Raw genomic sequence first — 27,308 nt, 5'->3', positions numbered from 1 at the left:
CAACAGAGATATTACCAAGAACTGGACGTCCCTCCAAAATTGATTGAAATTGAAAATTGGGAGGCTTCCAGGTGGCCCTACAGCAACATTACAAGAACCGCAGGAATTCCTGGCAAGTACTGGCTGTGTGCTACATGTGACATCAAACTCCCATATTCTTCATATGAATGGGCTATAGTGTAGGGTGGCAAGATGGAAGTCTTTTCTTACAAAGAAAAACATTCAAGCCCGGCTGAAGTTTGCAAAAACAAAACACCAAGTCCCCCAAAAGCACGTGGGAAAATGTGTTATGGTCTGATGAAACCAAGGTTGAACTTTTTGGCCATAATTCCAAAAGGTATGTTTGGCGCAAAAACATCACTGCACATCACCCAAAGAACACCATACCCACAGTGAAGCATGGTGGTCATGCTTTGGGGCTGTTTTTCTTCAGCTGGAACCAGTGCTTTAGTCAGGGTGGAGGGAATTATGAACAGTTCCAAATACCAGGAAATGTTGGCACAAAACCTTCAGGGGTTTGTTAGAAAGCTGAAGATGAGGAGGAAGTTCACTTTTCAGCACGACAACGACCCAAAGCACACATCCAAATCCACAAAAGCATGGCTTCACCAGAAGAAGGTTAACGTTTTGGAATGGCCCAGCCAAAGCCCAGACCTGAATCCAATTCAACAGCTGTGGGTTGATCTGAAGAAGGCTGTGCACAGGAGATGTCCGCGCAATCTGACAGATTTGGAGTGGTTTAGCAAAGAAGAGTGGGCAAATATTTCCACGTCAAGATGTGCCATGCTAATAGACTCCTACCCAAAAAGACTGAGTGATGTAATAAAACCAAAAGGTGCTTCAACAAAGTATTAGTTTAAGGGTGTGCATACTTACCAGTTACAAGAGGGTGTGCACACTTATGCAACCAGGTTATTGTGAGTTTTTTATTTTACCCCCTCAAAGGTTTCAGTTTGTTTTTCAATTTAATTTTTCATGTTATAGGTCACATTAAAGGTGGAAAAATTCTGACATTATTTACCTGCCATTTTAACAGGGGTGTGTAGACTTTTTTTTATACATTGTCGCTCTTAAATAACAAGGTTGGTGTTAAAACCTACAGGAAGCTAGCTCTCAAAGAACAGGCTGGTGTTAAAACCTGCAGGGGGGTAGCTCTGAGGAAACAGGGTTGGTGTTAAAACTAGGAAGACACTTCAGGAACAGGGTTAGAGAGCCCTGCACCAGATTAAGCTCTTTGCTGTTGCAGCTAGCAGGGCCACTGTAACTAACTACTCAGACTAGCAGAGACTAGTAGGGAGTAGTTTACTATCCTTCCTTACATGCAAAGCAAGTAGTGTGGAAGAGCGCTCCAAGTCCATGTGTGTGCCTTTGAGAGGGAGTGCCCCAATCTGTTGTCCCTGGGCATACAGGAGGAAAGTGCCTGAGGGGGGCGGGGTCATATCAGGGCGAGGTAGAGGGTGCATAGTGGGAGGGGCTACAGTGGGGATACCTGTAGAGAGGAAGGAAGTGAGAGTAAAAGACAGACACTGCATTAAAAAACGACATGTCATATGTAAAGTGGCCTGGAGATGTATGGGACAACTTGAAGTTGGTCCTTATGTGTTCATGTTATGTATTCAACTTCTAATGGTGTAGTCCTGGTGGTGCCCTAAAATTGGGCACCACCAGAATTAGTTATTATTCATTAATTTATTTATTTTAATTAGCAAATTTTTACCATTCTATACCAAGAAATGCATTGATGATGTAACCTATATACAAAGCTGGAGGAATGTGAGACTCTATACCTCTATCTTTTGACTCTATGACATTCAGAAGCTAAGCTTAGACCTTCTCAAGACAAGAACAGTATGTAACCAAGTTACTCTATACTCCGTAAACATCACAACATGAAAAGATGGCCAGCAGCTTTAGCCACGGGACTCACAGGCAGGCTTGACCACATCGTGAGAGCGGGTCCCAGCCACCTCGCGGCCATCCCGGTCCACGCACCAGCAGTAGCTGCTGTCGCCGTAGCACTGGACGGGGTTGAACTGGCCCTCGCGGTCACACTGGGGCAGGTAGTGTTGCGGCTCGGGTTTGCCCCCGTAGTGGTCCACAAGGCTGGCCCGCCAACGCTCGCACACTGTATCCGGGCGCTGGGTGGGGGGAAGGACCTCTGAAGGACATGAGACAAAGGAAGAAGAAACATGGGTTGTAAATGTTCAGTAGAAGTGAAACTGTTAGTGACACTTATTTTAAATGTGTTTGTTCAGCAGACACCTTCTTCCAGAGGCACTTAAAGTAGCAATAAGGGTTTACTCACTTGCTCAAGAGAAGAGATATTTTTTTCCTATCTACTTTCAGTTACTGGTCAGATGCTCTACGGCTGGGTCATCTGTCACCTTTATAACTGTCCACTTACCCTAACCTTAACAATAACCTTGACCAACACCCTAAAACCAAACAAACTATAATGATACTATCCAAATGATATACAACCAGCCATATTTCAACAGCATTGAAATTTATAGTTTGTTTATAACTCGGGCATCTATAAAAAGCATGTTTTTGATTGCCTGTGTATTGTAGCTATCACAATGTGCATCTCGTTAATTATTTTGCTGTTTAATCAGTTTCTTGATGTATCACATCCGTTACGTGAATGGAAGTTCCAAAATGGAAACAAATGTCTGCACAAATCTTTTTGTGTGTATGGAACCTTTCTGGTATCATTTATTTTAGCTCATGAAACATTTTTCCTGTTTAAAATGTGTGTTCCTAGTATGACTAAGATGTTATATAAGCATTACAATGTGTTATCTTTAACTCATGCATGCACGCTCAACAGTTTGACTATAAGACAAACCTACCAACCTACCGCATGTTAAGTGTATGGACAGTGTCGCATTTGAAAAGTTGTTCTTTGAAGATGACTCAATATTGTAAACAACCGCAGTCAGACAGAGGTACATTTCCTAGGATTCAATTCAGCTGGAAGGGAAGTGCTCCATGAGTAATGCATACATGGGAAACGCTACAACTCGGCTAGAAATCGTACATTGCCCTTATAAGGGCCCACGAATGGCTCTGGAACCTGTGACTGTAAAGGTGCATTATAGGTACCATAAAAGTGCCCCAGCTGTTGGGGAAGGTGATCTACGGTCCTGGGCCAAGAACCACAAATACTTATCTTCTGACTCTCATACACACATTTACTTAGCTATCAAAAAGTATTTTTACTAATCTTAACCCTTAACCTTACTCTAACTATAACCTCAATCACCTAAGCTTTATGCATAAACCTAACCTATCTGAAATGCCTAAACCTTACAGGTTATGCCTAACACTAACCCCTTAGCCTTCCAAAAAATCAAAATAGGGCCAGGAAAAAATGTGCCCCACTAGTCAACCACATTGGACACTGTTGAAGCAGAAGGATGGTTAAGCAGGAAAAACAAACCCTATTATCAAACGACCTGCCTGGCGTATAATTACATAGAAATTATGGACTAAAGCAAGGGGCCCTTGTTAAGGTCAATGACGGTACCATATCCTGGCCGCCAGTAGCTGCAAGTGGGTCTTCCAGTAACACTATAACCTCAAACAAACATTAAAACCCATGAAGAACAGTCAAAAAACTGTCACAAAATCAACATATTGGAATTGCACTTTCAGTCCCCGGACTGGAACCCAACTGAAAATGGCTTGAATGGATGAGGTCTGTCCTTCAGTAAATTCTGGAAGGATTCTTTAGAGTAAAAAAAACATAGGTTTTGTCAGAGAGATGCACGGCGCTCTAAAGGCTGATTTTTTACTTCAATGTCAAACGCGTCTGGATAGGGCCCGCGGACCCCGCAGTGAGCCACCCAGGCCCGCACTGCCAGGTCTATAAGCACCTGGCTCCACGTATGTCAACCGCGGACCTGCACAAACCATGAACTGGTTGGTTTGCGGTAGGAGGGTTTTACACAGAGGATTTCCGCCCAAAAGTGTCTTCCTCTGCCAACAAAGATGAAACAACAATGGAGTCTGGAGGCATGACTCAAATAGAGGAACTTTTTATAGCATAGGAGAAATTCTGGGCGAAAAAACAGAGACTTGCCGGAAAAGGTGGATGCCAATGAGGGACAAATAAATATGTAAAAAAAAAAATTATAATAAAAAGAGAAGAAATTGAGTAGGAGGGGGAAAAGTACCTCAGTTTTATATAAAGATTTATTGGCTGTCCGGGCACATAAAACACTGTGAAACCGACAATTTTAGTGAGGACATATGGGGTAAGTTCAGTTTTTCAAATTTTTGTTGGCTAACTGGCCAGTAAAGATGAAAGATTTTTAATAACAACACAGGAAACAAAAACACTTAGTTGACGTTTTACTCAAAGTTATCCCTATGGACTGGGAGTAAATACAAAGTTTTGTCACATTGTTTGGAGAAACTAAAGTGCATTAAATTACTAAAAGTGTATTCTACAGTGATTCTGTTAAGTTCATTTTACAGGTACCAATTTGTTTGCTTGCATGTTTGCGTTAATAAGCTAACTAGGGACAGGAGTGTCAGGCAACTTCAGTGTAAAGTTGAATTAAGTTTTGTATTTACCTTAACCTGAATAACCTTATTAATAGGAGACAATTATTATATATATTTTTTTAAAGGTTATGCTTTGTGTTTTTTACAAGTGTATGCATTAGTTCAGTAGGCAGGGAAGAGACAAGAGTCTTGATAATGAGGGACAGAATGGTACAGAGAGAGCCATCAGGGGACATGGAAGAGGAGAGAGTAGACCACAGTGGAACAGAGGATAGAAGACAGCAGAGAGGATAAGAAAGAAGAGATGGAGTTAATGATAAAATAAAAAGATTACTTTTACACAATAACAGTGATATTGTGGCATAGGTTAAAGGTTACATAAATGCAGGCATATGCCTGTTTATTTTCAGTAGTCATTTACTGCAAGCTTATGTTATGCCCCCCCACCCCACCCTTCAGGTTCCAGTAGTTCTGTTAAATAGTAAAATATGTTGTCATTGCAGGTGGAGTACAGCAGCAGCTCATCAATACTACAGTCACCTGAAACTGACCTGGACTCAAATGTAACTATACCAGTCTTTGCGTCACAGTACACTAAGTACACAGCTGTTCGCATACCATCAGTGACCGGGGTCAAGCAGAGGGCAAAGCATTTGAGGGGTGGATGTCGGACAGGGCTGTCATGCCTTAATAACATCTAGCAACCCCTTGTGGTAGGTCCGGGTGCAAACAAGCCTAATCTGGTGAATGTGTTTACCGTCAGTGCATGTGCCAGCATAGACCTCCTGTTTGAGGAGTGAGCAGTGTGATAATAAGAACGGCTGGGCAAGATGTGCATTGGACAAGTTGTTGTAACGAGACAAGACCATGCATAATCAAATGTAATTAATTAAATACCAAGCATACAAATACAATGGTGTCTTCAGATGATGTGCTTTTCTAGAATTAAAACTATTCTCACCTGGTTCATTACAGTTAGGCTGTCCAGCACCAGGTGCTTTCCTGGTTCCGGCCCTCTCCTGCCCCCGGTTGTCCACACACCAGCAGTGTCCAGTAGAACCGTGACACTGGAGGTCTCTGTACTGGCCGTGCTCATCACACTGGGGAACAAAGGCCCCAACGATAGGGTACCCCTCAGGACTGGTTGTCTGGACACTGTCTCTATGATGTTCACAGTCAGTCTTAGGCCTTTCACGATGATCTGTGGTTAAAGATAAAGTGGTGAACTATACAATAATTAAATTATTCCCTGTAGAGGTTGATGTGTAAGCTTGATAAATGCTGTTTGCTTTATTATTGTTTACAACAGGAGCTAGCACGCTAGCTATTGTGTATGGTAGCTGGATCCAAAGCTTAAAATAAATGGGTATGGGAGAAATTTTTATCTAACCCCAATGGCAACTTCACCAACCAGCCAAAATCAAGTATTCTTTATTAGTTTGGGTTAATAGCTAGGGTATTGAACTTGATAGTTTCAGCCAAAGTCAGACAGACCTGCTTTATTGGATGTTGAAGCCATCAAGTGTTTCCACGTGGAAGACATATTTCACTAAACAGACACGTTATGAAACTATTCTCACCTGGTTCATTACAGTTAGGCTGTCCAGCACCAGGTGCTTTCCTGGTTCCGGCCCTCTCCTGCCCCCGGTTGTCCACACACCAGCAGTGTCCAGTAGAACCGTGACACTGGAGGTCTCTGTACTGGCCGTGCTCATCACACTGGGGAACAAAGGCCCCAACGATAGGGTACCCCTCAGGACTGGTTGTCTGGACACTGTCTCTATGATGTTCACAGTCAGTCTTAGGCCTTTCACGATGATCTGTAGAGACAAGTAAGGGGTTAATAGTTTAACCATTAAACCACTTAACTGTTAAATGCTAATCAGGAAATAGACTGGAACCAACACTCTTTGAGGAGCACTCTTCCCCATCTAACATTAAGTGAGCTAATATGTAATTTGGCAAGACAACCCGTTCTGATGATTGCTTCCACAGTCTGGATGGGGCTGAGACTATTTTTGCTACAATTTATGGGAAAATGAAATGTCAAAATAGAACTATGGGCTAAAAAGTTTGGGAACACTAGTCAAACCTTTTCTTCCCAGTCACAAATAAACACAACAAAAAACAAAAATACAACAATGACTCACTTAAACAATTAGTATCTGGTTGGATTACTAAAGCTAACGTCTTACTAACAGAGCTAGATAAGTTGCTTACCTACAAGTGCTTAACAAGTACACAAATCGGCTGTGGAAATGTTTCAACAAGTCCATCACCGTACATTGGGTATCACAAAATCAAAAAGGAAGAAAAACTGTCAAAAACCAAAATGTAAACTTCTCTCAGTTCTCACCTGGTTCATTACAGTTAGGCTGTCCAGCACCAGGTGCTTTCCTGGTTCCGGCCCTCTCCTGCCCCCGGTTGTCCACACACCAGCAGTGTCCAGTAGAACCGTGACACTGGAGGTCTCTGTACTGGCCGTGCTCATCACACTGGGGAACAAAGGCCCCAACGATAGGGTACCCCTCAGGACTGGTTGTCTGGACACTGTCTCTATGATGTTCACAGTCAGTCTTAGGCCTTTCACGATGATCTGTAGAGACAAGTAAGGGGTTAAACTGTTAACCATCAGCAAATAGACTGGAACCAACACACTTTGAGGAGCACTCTCCCCCATCTAACATTAAGTGAGCTAATATGCAATTTGGCAAGACAACCCGTTCTGACGATTGCTTCCCCAGTGCGGATGGTGCTGACAAAATGTATGTTACAATTTATGGGAAAATGTGATGGCAAAATAGGGCTACGGGCTGAAAAGTTTGGGAACCCCAGTCAAACCTTTTTTCTTCCCAGTCACAAATAAACACAACAAAAAACAAAAATACAACAATGACTCACTTAAACAATTAGTATCTGGTTGGATTACTAAAGCTAACGTCTTACTAACAGAGCTAGATAAGTTGCTTACCTACAAGTGCTTAACAAGAACACAAATTGGCTGTGGAAATGTTTCAACAAGTCCATCACCGTACATTGGGTATCACAAAATCAAAAAGGAAGAAAAACTGTCAAAAATAAAAATGTAAACTTCTCTCAGTTCTCACCTGGTTCATTACAGTTAGGTTGTCCAGCACCAGGTGCTTTCCTAGTTCCGGCCCTCTCCTGCCCCCTGTTGTCCACACACCAGCAGTGTCCAGTAGAACCGTGACACTGGAGGTCTCTGTACTGGCCGTGCTCATCACACTGGGGAACAAAGGCCCCAACGATAGGGTACCCCTCAGGACTGGTTGTCTGGACACTGTCTCTATGATGTTCACAGTCAGTCTTAGGCCTTTCACGATGATCTGTGGTTAAAGATAAAGTGGTGAACTATACAATAATTAAATTATTCCCTGTAGAGGTTGATGTGTAAGCTTGATAAATGCTGTTTGCTTTATTATTGTTTACAACAGGAGCTAGCACGCTAGCTATTGTGTATGGTAGCTGGATCCAAAGCTTAAAATAAATGGGTATGGGAGAAATTTTTATCTAACCCCAATGGCAACTTCACCAACCAGCCAAAATCAAGTATTCTTTACTAGTTTGGGTTAATAGCTATGGTATTGAACTTGATAGTTTCAGCCAAAGTCAGACAGACCTGCTTTATTGGATGTTGAAGCCATCAAGTGTTTCCACGTGGAAGACATATTTCACTAAACAGACACGTTATGAAACTATTCTCACCTGGTTCATTACAGTTAGGCTGTCCAGCACCAGGTGCTTTCCTGGTTCCGGCCCTCTCCTGCCCCCGGTTGTCCACACACCAGCAGTGTCCAGTAGAACCGTGACACTGGAGGTCTCTGTACTGGCCGTGCTCATCACACTGGGGAACAAAGGCCCCAACGATAGGGTACCCCTCAGGACTGGTTGTCTGGACACTGTCTCTATGATGTTCACAATCAGTCTTAGGCCTTTCACGATGATCTGTAGAGACAAGTAAGGGGTTAAACAGGTTCAGTTTTACAGGAAGTGGGCAGGAACCAACACACTTAGAGGAGAGCCTTCCTCCGAGTCATGGGCCTTTTAGGGCAATCTCTGGAGGCATGTAAGGGATAATTAAGGGTCACTCAGAAACACATTGCGAAAGACAAAAACTCCCTTAACAACATGCAAATATGCATACTCACAGTAAATATCTAAATAAACAATTTGTTAGCTCGTATGGGCATTATAGTCTTATTCCCATTAGACTAACATTTGCCTTCTGAATAAGTGAACAGTATTGGAGATTTTTTATTTGTAGTGCTCTAAGGTGAAATTCATCCTGTGGTACCCTAAGTTGTTTTATAAAGTTTAAGAGATTTCTATGACAGTGAGATTTGTTTCACACATTATTAGCCAGGTGGAGTGTAGAAATCTGCTTTGCATGCAAAACGATACACCCATTATGGAGGACGAGCAAAATCTCAACATAAATTTAGCAATATTGACGGATTTTGCTAAACTCTGTTATACTGATCGTGCTAGTGTAGTCCTTTTTTTGTTTGGAGTCCTTTTTTTGTTTCAAGTCCTTGTTTGGTAGAGCCATTGGATGTCTTCGCAATATTCTAACTCCGGTGCATCAGCAGCTTTCACCTGCCCATATCACATTCAAATGAGGCTTGAAAATGTTTTATTTCTTAGGTTTAGAAGCTTACTGAAATTTCTGTCTTTCAATCATCCCTGTGACATGTATATACCTTTTGAGATATATTAATTTGCTTGTCAAAATGAAATTATAATAGGAAAATTAATTTCTATTAGTAAATGTGTGTTAATGTCAAACACTCCTCCATTGCATCTTACCAGGCAAGCCACTCCTACCAGGTGACCTGAAGAGGATCTATGTCTTTGAGAGTTCTCATTACTGGTGTCCCCCAGGGCTCGGTCCTAGGCCCTGTTCTCTCCATGCACCAAGTCACTTGGCTCTGTTATATCCTCAGATGTTCTCTCCTGTCATTGCTATCTGTAGGTTACTTTTTTCTCCTTTTCCCCCTTCTTACGCCAAACAATACCAATCTTCTATTCCTCTGCGGGGGTAGGAATGTCCTCTTAAAGACCTGTTCATCTCTGTGGAAATCTCCACAGAGTCCCCCTCCCAGACTGGTTTCCAATTGAAGCTTGCATCCAGTACAACACCATAGAAAATGCCCATTCCTAACTTCAGGGAAGTTCTCAAATCCTACATCCCTACTTGAGGTATTCATTCTGCCACTTAAGGTCTCTTGGCCTTCCTACCTTCACTGTAGGGCAGCTTCTGCTCATCCCAGTCAAAACTCTCCTGTCCTGGGACCTCAATGGTGGAACGAGGTTCCCCATGAAGCTAAGACAGCAGAATCCCTGCATATGTTTGTCACCAAAGAATGGGAGCACAAATGTTTTTTTGTGCTGCTCTAAAAACTATTTGCTTGTTGTAAAAACAATTTACAACAAGCATGTTTACTCTATACCATTGAAAGCCAAAAAGGTTACTGCCTCTTCAAGTGTGTATATATGAGATGCTGTGTCTCAGCTCTCACCTGTTTTTTCGCAGTTGGTGGGGGGAGCACTGGGTGGCGTCCTTGTCCCTGCTCTCTCTTGCCCCCTGCTGTCCACACACCAGCAGTGTCCAGTAGAACCATGACACTGCAGGGCTCTGTACTGACCCTGCTCATCACACTGAGGGACAAAGCCCCCAGGAACAGGTCGCGGCCCCCGGGGAGAAAACCCACCCTTTAAACTGTCTCTATGCTGTTCACACTGGGTCTTCGGGCGATCCGTTTTTTCTGAGGAACAAGACACAGAGAAACAGAGCTCAGGGCCAAGGTTCAGGATAACTAGCCTATATTCTAACAAGCCTAAACTAGTAACTTACTTTTAAATGTTTATGTCACAGACCTACACATTTAGCTTGTCAATAAACAAATACAAACAAAATGAACCACCAGGCTACATTACAACAGCCACAAAAATTTATATTTGAGCATTTAGATTTGATATTGTCCAGATAACGTAAACGTTTATTCAAATGGAGGATTGAAGCAAGTTGGAATACAGTGACACTGATTAGGCCGAGTGCGTGTTGCAAGACTGCAGCTAATCTTGAATTAGTTTGCTCTAACAACAGGTTAATGAGCTTCACCATCGCTCGGGAAACACTGGAAGCCGTCTCCTTGGAACGTGGGTTGGCACTGGCACTGGAAGGAGCCTAGGGTGTTGGTGCAAGTGGCCTGGGGGTGGCAGGGCTGAGAGCGGCACTCGTCAATGTCTAGGGCACAACAAGCAATCGTGTAAAACATTTGGCCAAATGTACAACACTGGTGTCAGTGATTTTCTGTGGCCTACTCATTAGAACCCTGGCATGAATGTTCATTCTAGCAATTCTAGATCTCCGCCCAACATCAGGGACGATGAAAGGGAGGAAGGAGTTAAATAAAAGGTGGGGGTTCGGTTGATCACAGGGTGTTTTGGGGGGCCTGTTGGGATTGAAACAGGAAGTTAAGCATCGCCTGAGCTCCCGCTGCTCCTCAGCTGTGCTCTGCGTCTCCTACGCACATCTTCTCCAGGAAAGGATATAGAGAAAAAAAAATCTGCTCCCTACGGCTCTCTTATTCAGTCTTCCTCTCAGCCCCCTCGCCTACATCAGCCCAAAAAGCTTGCTTATACAGATTCCCTCCCGATTATATAGATTCATCGCAGTGAGAAGCATCAAACAAAACGTGTCAGTCTAGCTCCTTCCCTTTGAAGTCCAAGTGCAGTCAGAAAAACAAGATTTATCTGATAACAATATGACTACGACAAACTGTTGAACTACAGTCGCAAATGAAATCAACACCGACAAGTCAAATGCAGATGAAGGTGAATACATAAGATCTCCTCAGTCAAATGGTCAGCTCAAATGAAAAGAAAAATCAATCAAGGTAATATACTTAGCATGCATAGTTCGGCTTGCTGCTAATGAAACATCTAGAAGGCGGCAGGTCAATATAAACCTGCAGTCTGGTCAGAATCCTGGTAGTTCAAAATACTCACCTAGGCAGGTGCGCCCATCAAAGCCAAACTCATAGCCGGCCTGACAATGACAGCTATGGGTGCCTGGGAGGTTCACACATTGCGTGTGGGGACCACATTGGCTGAGGCCCTCAACACACTCATCCACGTCTGAGGAAAGTGAAAAGAACACAACGGATAATTATCAGCAATAGTATCATTGGATCATCAACTTGAGTGGACTGTCTGTGTCCACTGCAGAGACTAGACCTGGATTCAAACATAGGTTGCTTTCTCTGAGCATTTGGTTGAGTCTGCCAGAGTTCTTCCATTGGTCATATGGTAAAAGAAACAATCGACGCATAAACGCAGTATTTGGAGAGATACTTTTTGAACACAGTTGTCTGGTCATGTATTATGCATGTATATGGTGTCATGTAATTGCACAATAATAACCATAAGTGGATGGGGTTTCTCCCACTAGATGGGGTTTCTCCCATTACACTAAACATGAATTAGCCTGGCATTCACTGACATTTGTTGAGGCCATTACTTGTATCCTGGTGAATCCAGAAAAGGAATGTCACTGTGCACCAATGGATGTAAACCATGTGTGTGATGACAGCACGAGGCCGGCGGGGGATGGCTCAGAAACCTCCTCCTGGGATCTGGGAATGGGGCCTGGGAGCCTCCTGGGATCTGAGAATGGGACCTGGGAGCCCTGGGGCCCGTTTGGGGGATGGTTGTAGCGAATACAGCAGGGGAGCTGATTTTGATCATCCAGGCTAATGACAGGGGTGGCTGGGTGTGGGGCCCATTTTAACAGGTGACGAAATGGCAGTCCCCCTTAGCAATCCAGGCAAACATTTTAAATGTATGAAGAAGGAAAAAAATAGACATCTTAGTTCTCAGAATGATAGTTGATTGCAGATTTTTTCAGATCTTTGTATCTTGGCTTCGTAACTCAATTTGCAACAGGCATGTGAAAAATAGTTTAAAGAGAATCACCCAGCAGAGTGGTGTGGTAAGCATTGGCAATGGATAGGTGTGTCTCTGTCTTTGCATGTGTATTATAGTTCTCTTACGTGTCCTCATGTGTTTTCTAGTTTTAGGGCTTATTTACATTACGAGAGAGAGAATAAAGTGTGAGATAAACTTTGAGACGTACCATGCAGGATCATGGGTGTCAACTGCGGTAAATTCGAGGGATATACCTAAGATGTTGGCGCCTCAAGCTTTTTTTTTTACGTTTAGACATCGAAATAATGTAGCGGATTGAGTATTAGATATGTCTCGGAAAATGTACCATAATGTCAACAAGCCCTTAGTGTGCTTGGGCCTGGAGAGAGAGGGGCAGCTGGGCCTGGGGAGAGAGGGAACCTCCTTGGGTTCCTGTCTGTAGAGGGGTTTTCGTGCCCAAAACCCAGTGGTGTGTCGTTTATTAATCTCCAGACATGCAGAGCCCCCTTTGCTCTTTCAGGTCTTCCCTCCCACCCTCCCTCCCACTCTCCCCCCCTCCTCTCATTTCCCCTCACACAAGGGACAGACCAGAGAGAACTGGAGAGGAGAAGGGCTACCAAACTTCCCTATATTGCAGACGCATGACTAAGCCTGTCTCGCTCCTTTCCTTTTGTCTCTGTCATTCTTCTCTCCACCTTCCCCCTCCTCCGCTGTCCTGTTCGACCTCCCCCGTGCCCTCCTCTTCTTCCTTCATCCCATTTCTCCCCCCTCCCCTCCCCTGGTCAATGTGAAATGGTGATGGAAGGCAGATGCTGCCCTGGACTGAGGGGGTGTCAATGGAGGATGAGGAGAAGTAGAGTGCACATCTGTAAACCCTTCACAGTGAGTAAACAGAGTGTCACAGCCCTGGCACGCTGCGCCTCCCTGTGGGATGGATGACCAGAGAGGAGGGGAAGAGGGCGTAAAGGGCCACAGACATAATTCTAGTATTTGCACTTTGTTACAACGTTTTAAAACATCTGCGTGCGTAATGTCTACTCATAAATTCTGATAGTGAGAGGGAGAAAAAGTTGAAAGGTGATGGGGACAGAAAATAATTCCACTCAACTCCAGGACACCTCCATCCTAAGCACAACAACCCCTATTCCCTTCAACATCATACCCCAGTACTGCATCTCTCCCATCTTCCCCCTCTCCTTTCCCCCTGCACAGGATCTCAGGATAACTACCCGGTGTCAGCTCTTAGCTAGCCATACAGAGTTCTGTGAAGTCTGTCTCTACAGTGTGACTGTAACGTAGCTTTTTCTTGACAATACGGCTCAGACGTAAGAAGTAAAATGTCAAACGCTTTTCCCCCCCACGTTTTCCCTGGTTAGGTTTTCTTTGTAACCCTCACCATAGCAGTTGCGTCCGTCTCCCCTGTACCCAGTGGCACACTGGCACAGGTACTGCTGGCCCTCCCCTGGTAGACACTGGGCAGTGGTGTCGCAATCATGAGTTCCTGCGTAGCATGGGTTCACCAGGACAGGTTCTGAAGTTTCCTCTGAGGGGACAAACAAAACAGTGTTAGGGACCTTTGGCCACGCCGACATCCTGGTGAACGATTTATGTAAGCAATATATTGTTCTTAAGAAACATTCTGGGAATAGGTGTTCCAATTTGGATGTATTGGGATGTATATGTTAAGATTTTCCAACTATATTACGATTTGGGTGTCACTGGAAATAAAGGTTGGAACATATCAAAAACATATCAAATTATATTAATATTATATTCGTAAAATGGTTATCAGTGTAATTAGAGCAGTAAAAGGTGATGTCACCTGCAGAATAGGGTCTTTTATAAATTGTTAGCTTTGAATCCTAAATGCTGACAGGTGACTCCTATTGTGAGGGGATGTAGAGTTCTGAGATGTACATTGTCTTGTGGGCTGATTCAGTGGCGTCGTTAGGCCTGGGCGTCCGGGGGGCTATAGCCCCAGATCTTTTATGAATAGCCCTGTGACTCAAGTTGACCACAAAAAAAAAAGAAATAGCCGCTGATCTATTCATCTATAATTCCGATCGCGCATTATGACAATGTAGACGTGTAAGTTGTCAGCGTGTACATCCACATGTACATTCAAAAGCCTGTACTTCATGTCCTGGGTGGGGCGGGGGTGTGGGCTAAGCCCCAAATGTATTGTGACCCTAACTACGCCTCTGGCTGATTGCACCACGTACTACTGATGTTGTGGTGGTTGTTTAGGCCCTGACCATAGCTTACACCTGCCAAAGCTTCACCCAGGTGGGTGCTACACCTTCAGTGGTTTATGATTCAGACAACTTTCAGAAGAGGGTTCAGACAAGGAGCTCCAGGTCTGTCTGACTGACCAGTCTACCTCCTTGTACCATCAACACTCCCAGGGTTATTACTGCCTTTCCAAGCCAAACCACCTTGTCAACTGTAGAGACCATCAAGACCAAACACTGATAAAAACAAAACAAAAAGTACATAAGGGCTCTGACATTCCCAATTCCCAACCCTGGTCCTCCAGTAACCCCACGGCACACATTTTCGTTTTAGTCCTGGACAAACACACCCAACTCAAGTCAATGAGATCCTGATAATTGTAACTCTGGAGAATTTATCAAGTACCAGGACCTGCCTGGCTATTGTGTATATTTCATTAAGACAATAGCCCCAAGCACTAGATCAAAATCAACAAAGAAATAGTTTTGTGACTATAAAAATCAACATTGTGGAATCGCAATCTCAGTCTGTAGCTTTAAACTCATTAAAACCTATGGTTTGGATTAACAAGGGTTGTCCATAAGCAAAGGACATCGAGGATCTGGAAAATGTATCACACACGTACACACACTGGTTTCACCAAACTGAGATTTAGCAGATATAACACAGCTGGTACCTTTTCACATACGTAACCTTGATTCTACTAACATATTACAGACACCACACTGAAAGGTCATACAACATAATGGATTTAAGCAAGGTTATTTTTCTTCTTTTTTTGTCAAACAGCAACCACCACAACTATCATGTCATCGGAATAAGACTGTTAGTGTTAGTGTTATTAATGAGTATCTTTTATCTTAAGAGTCACAGTGTGGGAAGAACACATAAAGGTCAAAAATCTATAATAATATTTCATCTCTGAGAAATGGTTGGATAGAACCATGGTTATTTACTATCACTCATCATTATCTAAGGTGCAATTCATTATGTTGACTATATCAAACATGAATATTGAAATCATGAATCATGGCTTAATTCTATCTAGTGGTGAATGGCTCTTGTGAACTCAGTTCCCTATGGAAACCAGACAGACAAGCATTCCTGGCTTAATGGTACAACCTCATGTACAATTATCCATTAAGACAAGGCACATTCACACAGCCAACGACCACATGCCTGACTAGGCAAATAAATACCAGACTTTCACAAAAAGGAGGGAAAAATAGAACAGGGACAGGGATAGACAGAGGAAGAGAGACAGGGATGAGTAATCGGATGACTGATGGCCAGGGTTTCCCCAAAAAAACTCACATTCAACTTGAAGAAAGAGTTCAGAATTTTGATAATAATGCCCTCTATGTTCTTCCCTTAGAGGTAGATTATCAGATGGATGACATTTGCATTAATTTGCATCCAAAATAAAATAAATTAGAGGTAGTTTTATGACCCAGTGCTTACTAGCATTAGTGCAGTGTCGTGCAAAGTTTAGATAGCACTACTGCGCTGAGACATAAAATTGGTATCCACAAGTTTCTGCTAATGTACTCCAACAAAATTACATTACCAAAATCTTAAACTTTCTTATTGCCAAGGATCCTAACCTATTCCTTTAACATCCTCCAAGAACAGTGAATACTCAAGTTGGAAATGGAAATGTGTACAGACAAAATAACTGTAAAAATATGTTGCTGCCCATCCATTCTGGCACTGAATGTCTTCTGAGCAACAAACCTGAATGCTACACATTGTGGTTATGGATGTGATGACCCTAACATAGCAATGCTGTTGTTTTTGAGAATTTCTGACATAATTTTTACTGTAGCAAAATGAGCAAAGTGTGCCAAAGACTGAGAACAAGGATTCAAACACAGCTGGCGTTCTTCAGTGTGCTTATCACTCTATGAACTTTTGGGGTCAAAGTACTTGACCTGGCTCGTGTGATGCTTAAAATGGCCATAAAATCTGACAAAAGACATCCTTAGGCCCTCTTCTTGGGGTTTACAAGCAGAGGGGTGCCTTCCACAAGCTTCGTAAAAGAAAATGTCTCTGGGGGGTTAACAACACTCGTTTTCTCTGATCCCCTATCCTAACGAGAAAAGACGGGACCCCGTTGTGTTCCAATTACAAGACTCTCTTGGGAAAAAGACACAGGGGTCCCCATGTTTAATGCTGTTTTTCAAAGAACGGCACACTAAGGAAGAACACTTTTCTGTACTGTCCCCTCTACCTTCACTCTCGCCATTCCTTCCGGCCTCAATGCCTCCTTTTATTCTGTCCTACCTGTCCTCTTTTTCCCACTTTTGTCTTTCCTTCTCTGACATTTCTTCTAGCTTTCCTCTTCAGTCCTGTTCACACTTTCTCTGTTTCCCTGCTTCTCATTCCTTTCTCCATCCTTGCTTCTCAGAGACTCTTCCTTCTCTCCATTATTTCATCTCTCTATCCTTCCTTTCTTTTCCAGGCACATTAAGAACAGCTTGATTTCCTCACCCCTGGGGCCAAGGACCAATTTGGCCAATTATCACAGACAAACAGGAGTGCTGGTGTTTGAAGTGTGTGAGAGAATGGAAGTGAGAAGAGAAGAGACAGAAAATGTGGGAGGGACAGAAAGTGTGGAGAGAGACACCGTATTCACACTAGAACAAACTTCTCTAGAGGTGTCTAGAGAGAGAAACCACCTACTAGTGTAAATAGGGACTATTTATACTACAATATCTTTTACAAGTCTTAGTGCAAAAGTATAAAAGGACTAATTTGCGAGATTATTTTGTTCTGTAAATCGTCCACTCGAGCCGTTCTCAAGTTGCTAGGTAGTGTGATGCTAATTCAGAAGATCAGAAAGACCCCCCATATACACCTATGTCAGATCGTAAAACACACATTCCAAATGCTGCCTATAAGAATATGTCAGGATAGTGGAACTTGATAAAGAGCAGAGCAACTGACATACATTACCAATTGCATACATTTAGTACTTTTAGCAATTTACAGCAATTTTGTTCAATATTTTAACTTATTTTGGCTTTTTTTTTTAAAGAATTCCAAGATAATAAAGCCCCCCCCCCCCTTACAGGGAGTCAGCTGGAACAACAGAGAACAGCTGCTAATTGAGGTGGGTTGTCATGGAGGTGAAGAGATAGGAGGTGGTTATTTTTAACTGGGGAATAATGAAAGGGCAGCGAGGGGACAGAGTGGTGGGGTGGAGCCCTGGGGAGTGGGCAACACACTGTGGCTCTGAACCTGGTTCAATACAATGGGTGGGAAACTGCTGTCAGGCCCTAAGGGTGGAAGCAGCATCTTCTTGGCGGGTGAGTCCAGTGACACTACAAACGAACCAAATGGAACCACACATCGAAAGTGTCAAGTCACATTAAGGGGGGTGGAGTAAAGAACAATGGCTAAATTCTACATCCACGATTTCTGGATAATTCTGAAGACCGTACCACAATAGATTCAATACCTCCTCTTGCCTTATCCCTCTGAAAACCACTTAAGAAAACGCTGAGGTACCGTAGCTGAGCAAGTCAGTTTACCCTCACTGCTCTCAGGACATTGCTGTAAAAACAAATCTGTTGTTAGCATAGTGACCTGGTAAAACAGCTAGGTTAAAAAAAAGAAAAACGTGCTGATTTACATGTGTTCCAGAGGCAAAAGCTGGACCACCCTAGGCCACTGAAGTAAACTATGTTTAACTGGAGAATTAAGGAACCTGGTCCAAAGTAGTGCATAGGGATTTGAATGCTATTAAGGAATTGGCTTCAGCCATGAGCATCAGTACATCCCAGTCCCCAGTCATGACTCACCCAGCCTGTGTAATTACATGCAGCGTGTCCGTCAATCTCACCCATGTACTTTCAGACAGACCGACGGACAGCAACAGCTGTGTCTCCCACCTCCTCCACCCATGGCCCCCGGCCGCTACCCTACCTTCCCCTCTCTCCTACCCCATGTTTGGTGGTCCCTCCTGCGCCATCGGAAACAGGCTTTTCGCTCCCGGGTATCTGCTCTGGTTCCCATGACATCACTCTACAGCGATTCCTTGTGAACCCCCCCCTTCTGTAAATCTGTCATTGGTGGGGATGTTATTTCCCAGAGAGTAGCAGAAAGAGGAACAATACTGCCCCCCCCCCCCCCCCCCAGCACTGACACCGCCATCAGCATGACGTGACAACTCATCGCAATGCAGCTGCAGGAGCTTTCCACTGATGCAGCTGAAATTCTAGCGTGTACTTTGTCCGTTTATGTTTGCGAGTGCATCTGTTTGCGAAGTGCATCTCTCCGTTCCTCCGTAACTTTGCTGGAAACCTGCCCCGTCAAAACATTTCAGCGTCACCACCTGATGCAATATTTGGACATGAAAAACATCAGTTCTCCCTTAACCAGACTGAGATGCTACTATACATCTTGTTGCTATTTCGTGACTTCTATACATACTTTTTTGATTATTTAAAACATACAGCTAAATGGAAGCTTGGGAGGATTAGTGGACAGTGAGGATGGTTAGACTGGACATTTAGACATGAAGACTAACCCCCCTACACTTAAGATGCAAAAATATCTTAGATATTACACCCAATGCTGGGCAAGATCCCCTTCACTGCACAGGGTAAGTGGGATTTGATATTTTGTCTACCATCTCGGGACTGAACTTGAACAACCCTGCTTAGCTTCAGAGGAAAGACAGAAGTGGAATGCAGGGTGCTATGCTCCATCCAAACAGATTGCATCAGCCTCAAGTATGTGGGAAGGGAGAAAGGGGAGGTGGGGGTGTTGAAATGGGTCCAGGTTGTCCTTGAGCCCACTTGGCCTTTGAGTGAAGGGGAGCAAACAGGAAGACATATCCCAGACTCAACCCATATCCCCAGAGGGTCCCAGGTTAATGAATGTGTGTTTGTGTTTAGTTTTTTCACAGACCATGGCGGGGACATAGAAATAGCATTTAGCTATTTAATAATGGGATTCTTATGTCTAGATGGGTTTTAGTGTTTGACAGATGATTAACCTACACAGGGGAGTGATTTCCTAACAAATGTGTTACCAACACCGGCAGCGAGTCGGCAGTTAGTATAAACGGCTCCCTACCCCCTCCACATTGCACACCTTTGAACAGAAGTCCTGTAGGCCACAGTGATAAGAAGTGCACTACATACAGTAAGGAATAGTGTGCCAATTGAGAGGCAAGCTGCTGTCCATGTTTCACCTATTTGGAGATTAATATTAATACCAGTGTTTCATATGTCAGCGTGTTGAAACCAGTGTTTCATATGTCAGCGTTTCATATGTCAGCGTGTTGAAACCAGTGTTTCATATGTCAGCGTGTTGAAACCAGTGTTTCATATGTCAAAGTGTTAAAACCAGTGTTTCATATGTCAGTGTTTCATATGTCAGCGTGTTGAAACCAGTGTTTCATATGTCAATGTGTTAAAACCAGTGTTTCATATGTCAGCGTGTTGAAACCAGTGTTTCATATGTCAATGTGTTAAAACCAGTGTTTCATATGTCAGCATGTTGAAACAAGTATTTCATATGTCAGGGTGTTAACACCAGTGTTTTTATATATCAGCGTGTTAACACCAGTGTTTTTATATGTCAAGGTGTTAATACCAGTGTTTCTATATGTCAACGTTCTAATACCAGTGTTTCATATGTCAACGTGTTAATAAAGTAGCCATCCCATAAATCTAGTGGGAAAATGCGGTGAAGGGCGCTTGAGCTGTGATTCAACAGTAGATCATAGGGTTCTCCCATGAGAAAAAACCAGTTGACAGCTGATCAACTCCACAATTCAAATCTACTTGGTTCTAGTTAAAAAAAAAAATTGTCCTAAATATTTGACAGATAATGTTTCTTGTCCAATCACCAATATCCCCCAAACACCTTGAAAAGCAGACCACTCAGTTCCCTTCCTTTTCCCATAACCCAACCTCACTGACCAGACTACAGCACCAATAATAAGGATTAGAATAATGCTCTGAATTCTCAACTCACCTCCGACAGAGCTTATCTTGTTGGTGATGGCGTATCTCAGGATGTTTTCGTCCCTGACGTACATTACAAAGACCCGTTCGGTGGTCAACTGTAGCGTCTCCGGGCCCGTTCGTGGCCCATGGTGGCAGTCACGGTAAGTGATGTTCTGACGTAGCTGGAACGTAAATGTCTCTGAGCCCCGTTCCGCTGACACCACTGTAAACTCCCGCACCGATGCAGATGTCACCACTGAAAGGTGGGTAAGGAAGAAAAGACTACATTACCCACAATGCATTTCACAAAATCGAAGAAGTACTTGTTTCCATTTCAAATTATTTAGCTGTGTTTGATCTGGCACAATGGAACCAATGTTAAAGTCCCAAAACTGCTTGCTAGCACTCCATTAAGACGCAATCAAATGTTCCAAATATTCAAAAGAAAATAACTATTATTTTGACTTAAGTCATTCCTGCTTTGTTCCTATGTTCCTTCTACATAACAAAAATCTCTTGCATGAACTCAGATTTTGTCTGGAGCTGTGCACCTCAAAGTTTAAAACAAAACCCAAAAAACCTCTTCCTTTTGATGACTCTGACCAGACTGGTCTATAATCAGCCCTGGCAGGATGAGTGGCTTTGCTAATTGAACACTTCCTCATCCAGTGGGCCAGTCAGATGAAAAACAGTTTACGTTCGCGAGAAGGACATCAAAAATGAATCCCTGGTTTCCTCCGAAAGGAAGTGGAGGCAGAGAAGTTGCAGAGGCTGGTTCTTTTTATAGCTTCAACATCCACTCGCAACTAACCCCCTCCGATCCCCATCGGACAATGAGAGACGGCTCAGGCAGAATGGGAAAGAAGCCGGAGATGCCTTTGTTGCATCACAACATCAAATCAGATGGGATGACAAGCTCCCAATCTACCCAGTCAAAATGTTTCCAACGTTTCTCTGTCCTGGCACCCCGTTGGTGGAAACAGTTCGCCCTCGTCCCTAGGATAGCAGTATCTACCCATTTACAGAAAACCTCTGAAACCCGATCATTTCAACGATTACCTAAAATAACTCCATAGCCACCCGCTCTGTTGTCTCGGTTCTAGCGAGATAATTCCTAAGCTCCTAAAACTAGGTTTTCCTGGTCCGTTTGCATGGTCAGCATAACTACTCAGACCTAATTATGGCTATGCTCCAATTTCCATACTAGCACAGAACCTAGAATTATCCATGCCCAGTAGGTGGTATGCTAGTGTTTATATTGGAAAAAAGCCATGAAAGCCCTGGAACGCCTGATATGTGAGGTGGGTCGGACGTAGGCACCATGGTTGGGGTCAATTCTATTTCCATTCCCTCATTTTAGCAAGTGAACTACAGTTCCAATACCAGTGTAAAATGTCCACATTGAAAAGCAATGAGTCAAAGTAGAAGTGTAGTGCTTTCATGAATATAAATGGAATTAACAATTTAGCAATGAGGCTGGGTACTGGGGAGGTGAGGTGGTCAGTGATTGGCTAGCGTACCAGAAGGGTAGTACTGATAGGTGTCCTTGTAGGGCTCCACCTGCACAGTGGAGCCGGCGGCGATAAAGGGCACATTGCCATGGAGTCGGGTGTCCACCGTCATGTAGTTATCGCTGTTCAATCCTTGGGCAGTCTGAACGATGGTTAGCTTTTGGTTCCCAGGGTAAAAGGTCACCTCTGCGTGGCGCGTGAACTCAGCGCCTGTTGGACAGGAAATTACATCAGTGGAAAGTGATATGTCTATATAAACCGTATGCCTTCATGCATTTGCATTTTTAGCATTAGTATCGGAATACATGTCATGTATGCGTTAATGAGAACAGCGGAACACATGGTTGTTATTTTAGTTACAGTATAAATCAGAAAAACATTTTCCAACCATGAAATGACTGTTGTGCCACATGCCAAAGGTTGGGCACTGGGAGGTGAGAGTATCACTAATCACCAGTAACCTATCTTGAATCTGCTCACCGGTGATCTTAAAGCCAGCCTGGCCGCTTGGCAGCTCCATGGCAAACAGCCAGCCAAAGATTTCCCCGATTGGCGCCACAGGCATCAGCGCCCATCCTACGTTCTCCGGTACCTCACTGATGGCAGTGTACGCCCGTCCGTCGCTCACTACGATGTAGGCGTGCAGGTCCACGCTGTTCAGGTACACAGGTGTGGAACCCACTATAACTGTCCCACTCACTTTGCCATTGACACGATGGGGGGCACCTGAGAGAACACACGTCATGGTTACGCATAAATGAATAATGCATTTGGAAGGCATTCCAACAGCCCAAATACGCCCCTACATTCCCCACTGGGTTAAGCAGAGGTTTTACTCTCATCATGCTTTTCAACAATCTGGATCATCTTAAACAGGATATCAGAAAGAATCTTAGACCACAGCTCGTCAGTCAACCAATAACTGTCTGTGAATTCAACACAGAACATTTAGAGTAAACAAATGCCACAAATAGCACTCTCCTGAACCAAAATAAACCACGGACATGCAAAGCTACAAAACAGGCGGCGACAGAAACAATAACCCTTGAGATGTAGGACTAAATGAACTAACACACAGCAGACAAAGGTAGCAGGAAATTACAGGAGAGTATAAATTATATTCATCCAATGGTTTTGAAATAAAACTGAAAAGTATCATTTACTCTCACCTACTATGACTTAATTCACACGGAAATGAGCCGGCTGAATGGTACTTCAGCTGCCATCCCACTGTGAAAATTCCTCTGAGACGGCCACTTTGTTTCATTTACACGACTTTGAGTGACACCAGACTACCATTTGTTATTTTCCTCGGTTTACTCCCACTTAGCTCTTACAAAGCAGGCCTGTGTCTTTGTGGTCCTGGGTCATCAAACAGCCCACAATAATCTAGCACTGAATACACCCTCATGCATGTCTGTCCTCGTCTCGCTCCGTCTCACAAGTCACACAAAGGCTCCACAAGTACCACTTTTGACAGCTCAACCCAGTCTTGACGCGTGGAACCCGGCGCTAGCCTTTGTTGTGACACCTCCAGCCTCTGACAAAACACATCATTATCAAGGCCCATTGGGGTGACATCATCCTTTCCAACTCTCTCACCTTAAGTTGTTGACTGACCGTCTTTGTCAGAGCTTTGACTGGCTGCCAAAACATCCGGAAAGCATGCTATCATTTAAATACCACCCCTGGCCAATGGGAATTGAATCCCATACACCAAGAGACACGCTACACAAACAGACATATTAAACAGACAAACTTGCCCTTGCGGGTTAATTACAAGAGGTCTGGCCAATAAAGAGGTTGAGAGGACAAAGGGTGGTAGGGTGGGTGCGTGTTTGTGCCCGAGCAATGCGTCCGAGTGACAGCATTAACACTGCTCCCCAAACAGCAAAGTCTGTCGAGCCACCAGGCAATTAGCCAGCCGGCGCACGGCAGCGCCACCCGGCATGGGACCAACAGGAGGACGGTTAGAGAAACCTACCACTGCGTCAGAGGTGTTTATCAGACAGGAAATGGCTGCGGGGCTAGGAAACAAGATGATGCTGTTATGTGATGGAATGAGAGGGAGCGCCAAGGACTTGGGGGGACGAGGTGGAGACCTGGGTTCTGTGAGAGTTGGTGTGTGTGCAATGTAGAGACATTTTGTGTGTGTGTCAAAGGCAAAAAGAGTTGGGGGGGGGGTTATTTTGCCCCTGGCGGGTGCTATTTACACACATATTGCACATACCTTTCAGCCAAGGCAATGTAAACGTCAGAAAACGTGCACGCAGGTACGGAAAGACACATTTACAGAAAACCTTTGAAAGTGTTCCCAGATGTTCTTTGACCGACGAAACAACACAGGTTAAAAGCCTTAAATATCTTTGTGACATTTTGTGATGATAAGACTAAATATTTTTGTCACCGCCCACTGCCAGGACTTACCGTCAGGTAGGCATTGCCAGCCGTTGCCATAGAACCCGGTGCGGCAATGGCAGCAGAAACCGGCAGGGTAGTCGGTGCAGTAGGCGTTCTGAGAACACTGTTGTTGGAAGACGGCACAAGTCCGCTTGGTCTCTGTGCTGTACCGGATCACTGAGGGAAAGAAAGAGACATTGGGTGAGGTAATGGATTCAATATTTTGATGTTCCTAAATGTTTCATTTGTAGAGAAAAGGAAAGAGCGAAAGACAGAAGAATCCTTTCCAATTAGTCATTTAGGCTAAGTACTTTGCTCAAGGAAACAGCAAGGATGTTGTTGGCTTGGGGATTCAAACTGACAATATTAAATATGTTTGGCCCAATGCATCATTCATCTCATATGTTCCTCAGTGTTTCTTTTTTGGCAATATTATATCTTTTGGTTGCATTGTGCCAATAGACCTCATTAAATTCAAATGACAGAGAACGAAGGGAGTAAGAGAATTTAGGAGAGAGAATTGTCAGAGACAGAAATAGAGACGGACAGGGCGGGTGAGAATGAAAGAGGGGGAGGAAAGCAGTCTGAATTGTCTATCTGTCCAATTGCACTGACTCTGAAAGAGGGATGGGGGAACCCTGAGGTGGGGTCAGAGCATGTAAGAACCAGAGCAGAGTTGAGAAGCCTGCAGAGAACCCTACTCTAAACACTTTTAGCTTATCTCCTCCTTTTAAAATCTGAGTCTTCTATCCCAAAGACACGCAGTGGGAGAGGAAGGGAGATGGAAAAGCTCGAGTTAGAGGGAGAGACAGAAAAAAAGAGCAATATGGAAAGGGAAGGGAAAAATAGAGGGGGAGACAGAAATAACCACCTCTTGTTGTGGTTTGAGTAGTTTTTCTGCACATACTTTTTTTTTTATTTGAACATGCACCCATACTTTCCCGATCACAATAGAATCCTAGTGTTTGATGAAATCAAGCTCAACTGAGAATCTCCATGGGAATTTATTTCGTCCTGGACTAAGTTCAAATCTGAGAAACCGCCCCTCAGTACTTAACTTGTACTTTACTTGACAACAACTATTAATTCCATCCTTTCTTGGAATGTTTTTGCCCATTTAAAAAATGTGAGCAGCTGGGATACCAGCTAAAGCGGCAAGCGCACATTAGCTTATGGGTCTTCATGGAAAAACTCTAACCTCAAGTCATTCTTAATCCAGAATTAAGATGAACCAGCTTGCCAAACTCCCCTCCTGCCCTGGTACACTAAAAGCCCCAATCAATGATCAAGGAGTGCCTAGTGCTAGAACATCTTGCCAGATAGAAGGCTAATGTGTGACATCTGTTTGTTGTCTTAAGGTAGACAACTCTTGGAAAGCCAGTGAGGACAGAGAGAACGAGTTTGTCTTTCTGGATCCTGCATTGACTTGTCCCTTTGACTGGGAAATCTCCCTTTGCTCAGAAGATAGGGAATGACTAAGATACACACACAGACACACACACAAAAAAAACACAATTAAACAGTACACATTTATAGATCATGGCACGGGCGCTCATGAACACAGGCACGTATGCGAGCACAAGTGCCCCAGCACACCCAGCTGGCCCATGTCACAGAGGAAGACCAGCACTTGTCGGAGTGAGGAAAGACTGTTTCAACTACAAAACAGAGGGGACGCCGTTTGCAGGTCAAGAGTGAAGCGGAGGTCTAAACAATGAAACAAAGGCTTTACGGTGAATGAGAACAGGCCCTATTTGGCCCTGATTGGGAAGTTGGTATACAGATGAAGAGAAGAAAGAAAAAAGAAAGAAAAGGTGATACACGCAACCGGGTTGTTCAAAGCCTGAATGCTGATTAGCTGAAATCAGGCTGTATAACATGGGTATGACCAATAAGGACTTATAACTGTTGTAATGTCATCAGTAACCGGTTTATAATACAAAGCCACCTTAGGGGTGGTATATGGCCACCCCTAAGGTGTATATGAAACACCCCTTGGCCATGGTATATTGGTATATATGAATACCTCATCCCTTTGCACCTGATTGGCTAAATATACAAGAACACAGAAAGCTTAAAAGGATTTCATACCTCCTGTTTCAAAGTTCTCCTCCTCCACCACGTCGACAATATGGCCCCCACCAGGGGCCAGTGGTGGACTGCTCTCCAGACGAGGGCTGTTCTCCTCCCTGGTGTAGGGGAACACCTCTAGGGCGGTATGCTCCGGCCTGGGGACTGCCTGGGGGGCTTCGGCCTGGGGTTGGACTTCCTCCAGGGGAGGGGGGTGGGGCCTGTTCCTGGGATCGGGCACTCGGTCTGGGTACTCCGCTGGTCCGGACGGACCGGACACTAGAGTTGGCGTGTCAATATTGTCATGGTCACGATACTGTGGGTTGGAGGTTAAAGGAAGGTCACCTCCATAGGGCTGCAAACGGGCATGACCAGGTAGGGCTCCACGGTCCGGGTGGGAGTTCACATGGAACTCAGGGATAGCGGGGGAATGGAAGTCGGGGTCAGTGATGGGGGAGTAATCGCCTTCTTCAAGCTCTTCTTCTTCTTCAAATGGTGCCGTATACTCTGCCTCGGGGTACTCTGCAGTAGTGCTCTCATACGTCTCCAGGCCTCTAGGGGGTGGCGTGGCAAGAGCACCCCCCGTGGAGGCTGGAACCACATTTTGGAAAGAGTAGCGGCTGCCAATATGGAAGAGCCACACACCAGGTACGCCGGTGTTGCCAACCCTGCA

General features: G+C 44.1%; 1 protein-coding gene across 3 annotated transcripts in view; it reads right to left on the bottom strand.

The window, feature by feature from the left end:
- nid2a (nidogen 2a (osteonidogen)) overlaps nt 1–27,308 on the bottom strand; it is a 44,185-nt gene that overhangs the window by 8,808 nt on the left and 8,069 nt on the right. The window contains exons 4-19 of one of the 3 annotated variants that reach the window (XM_034297503.1): nt 26,657–27,303; nt 24,593–24,742; nt 22,646–22,891; nt 22,175–22,375; nt 20,683–20,910; nt 13,859–14,005; nt 11,545–11,673; nt 10,655–10,780; nt 10,053–10,298; nt 8,239–8,478; nt 7,620–7,859; nt 6,869–7,108; nt 6,093–6,332; nt 5,474–5,713; nt 1,928–2,158; nt 1,320–1,489 (exon numbers count right to left, since the gene is read on the bottom strand). In XM_034297503.1, coding sequence (XP_034153394.1) covers nt 1,320–1,489; nt 1,928–2,158; nt 5,474–5,713; nt 6,093–6,332; nt 6,869–7,108; nt 7,620–7,859; nt 8,239–8,478; nt 10,053–10,298; nt 10,655–10,780; nt 11,545–11,673; nt 13,859–14,005; nt 20,683–20,910; nt 22,175–22,375; nt 22,646–22,891; nt 24,593–24,742; nt 26,657–27,303 — 3,721 coding nt within the window. The remainder of the gene's footprint in view (nt 1–1,319; nt 1,490–1,927; nt 2,159–5,473; nt 5,714–6,092; nt 6,333–6,868; nt 7,109–7,619; nt 7,860–8,238; nt 8,479–10,052; nt 10,299–10,654; nt 10,781–11,544; nt 11,674–13,858; nt 14,006–20,682; nt 20,911–22,174; nt 22,376–22,645; nt 22,892–24,592; nt 24,743–26,656; nt 27,304–27,308) is intronic. The other 2 variants (XM_034297504.1, XM_034297505.1) reach the window with 2 other exon arrangements.

The sequence above is a fragment of the Esox lucius genome, chromosome 15, assembly GCF_011004845.1.
Source record: "Esox lucius isolate fEsoLuc1 chromosome 15, fEsoLuc1.pri, whole genome shotgun sequence".
NCBI classification, from domain to species: Eukaryota; Metazoa; Chordata; class Actinopteri; order Esociformes; family Esocidae; genus Esox; species Esox lucius.
Note: the sequence above shows the minus strand (reverse complement) of the source record. Positions and strands in the feature narration are given on the sequence as shown.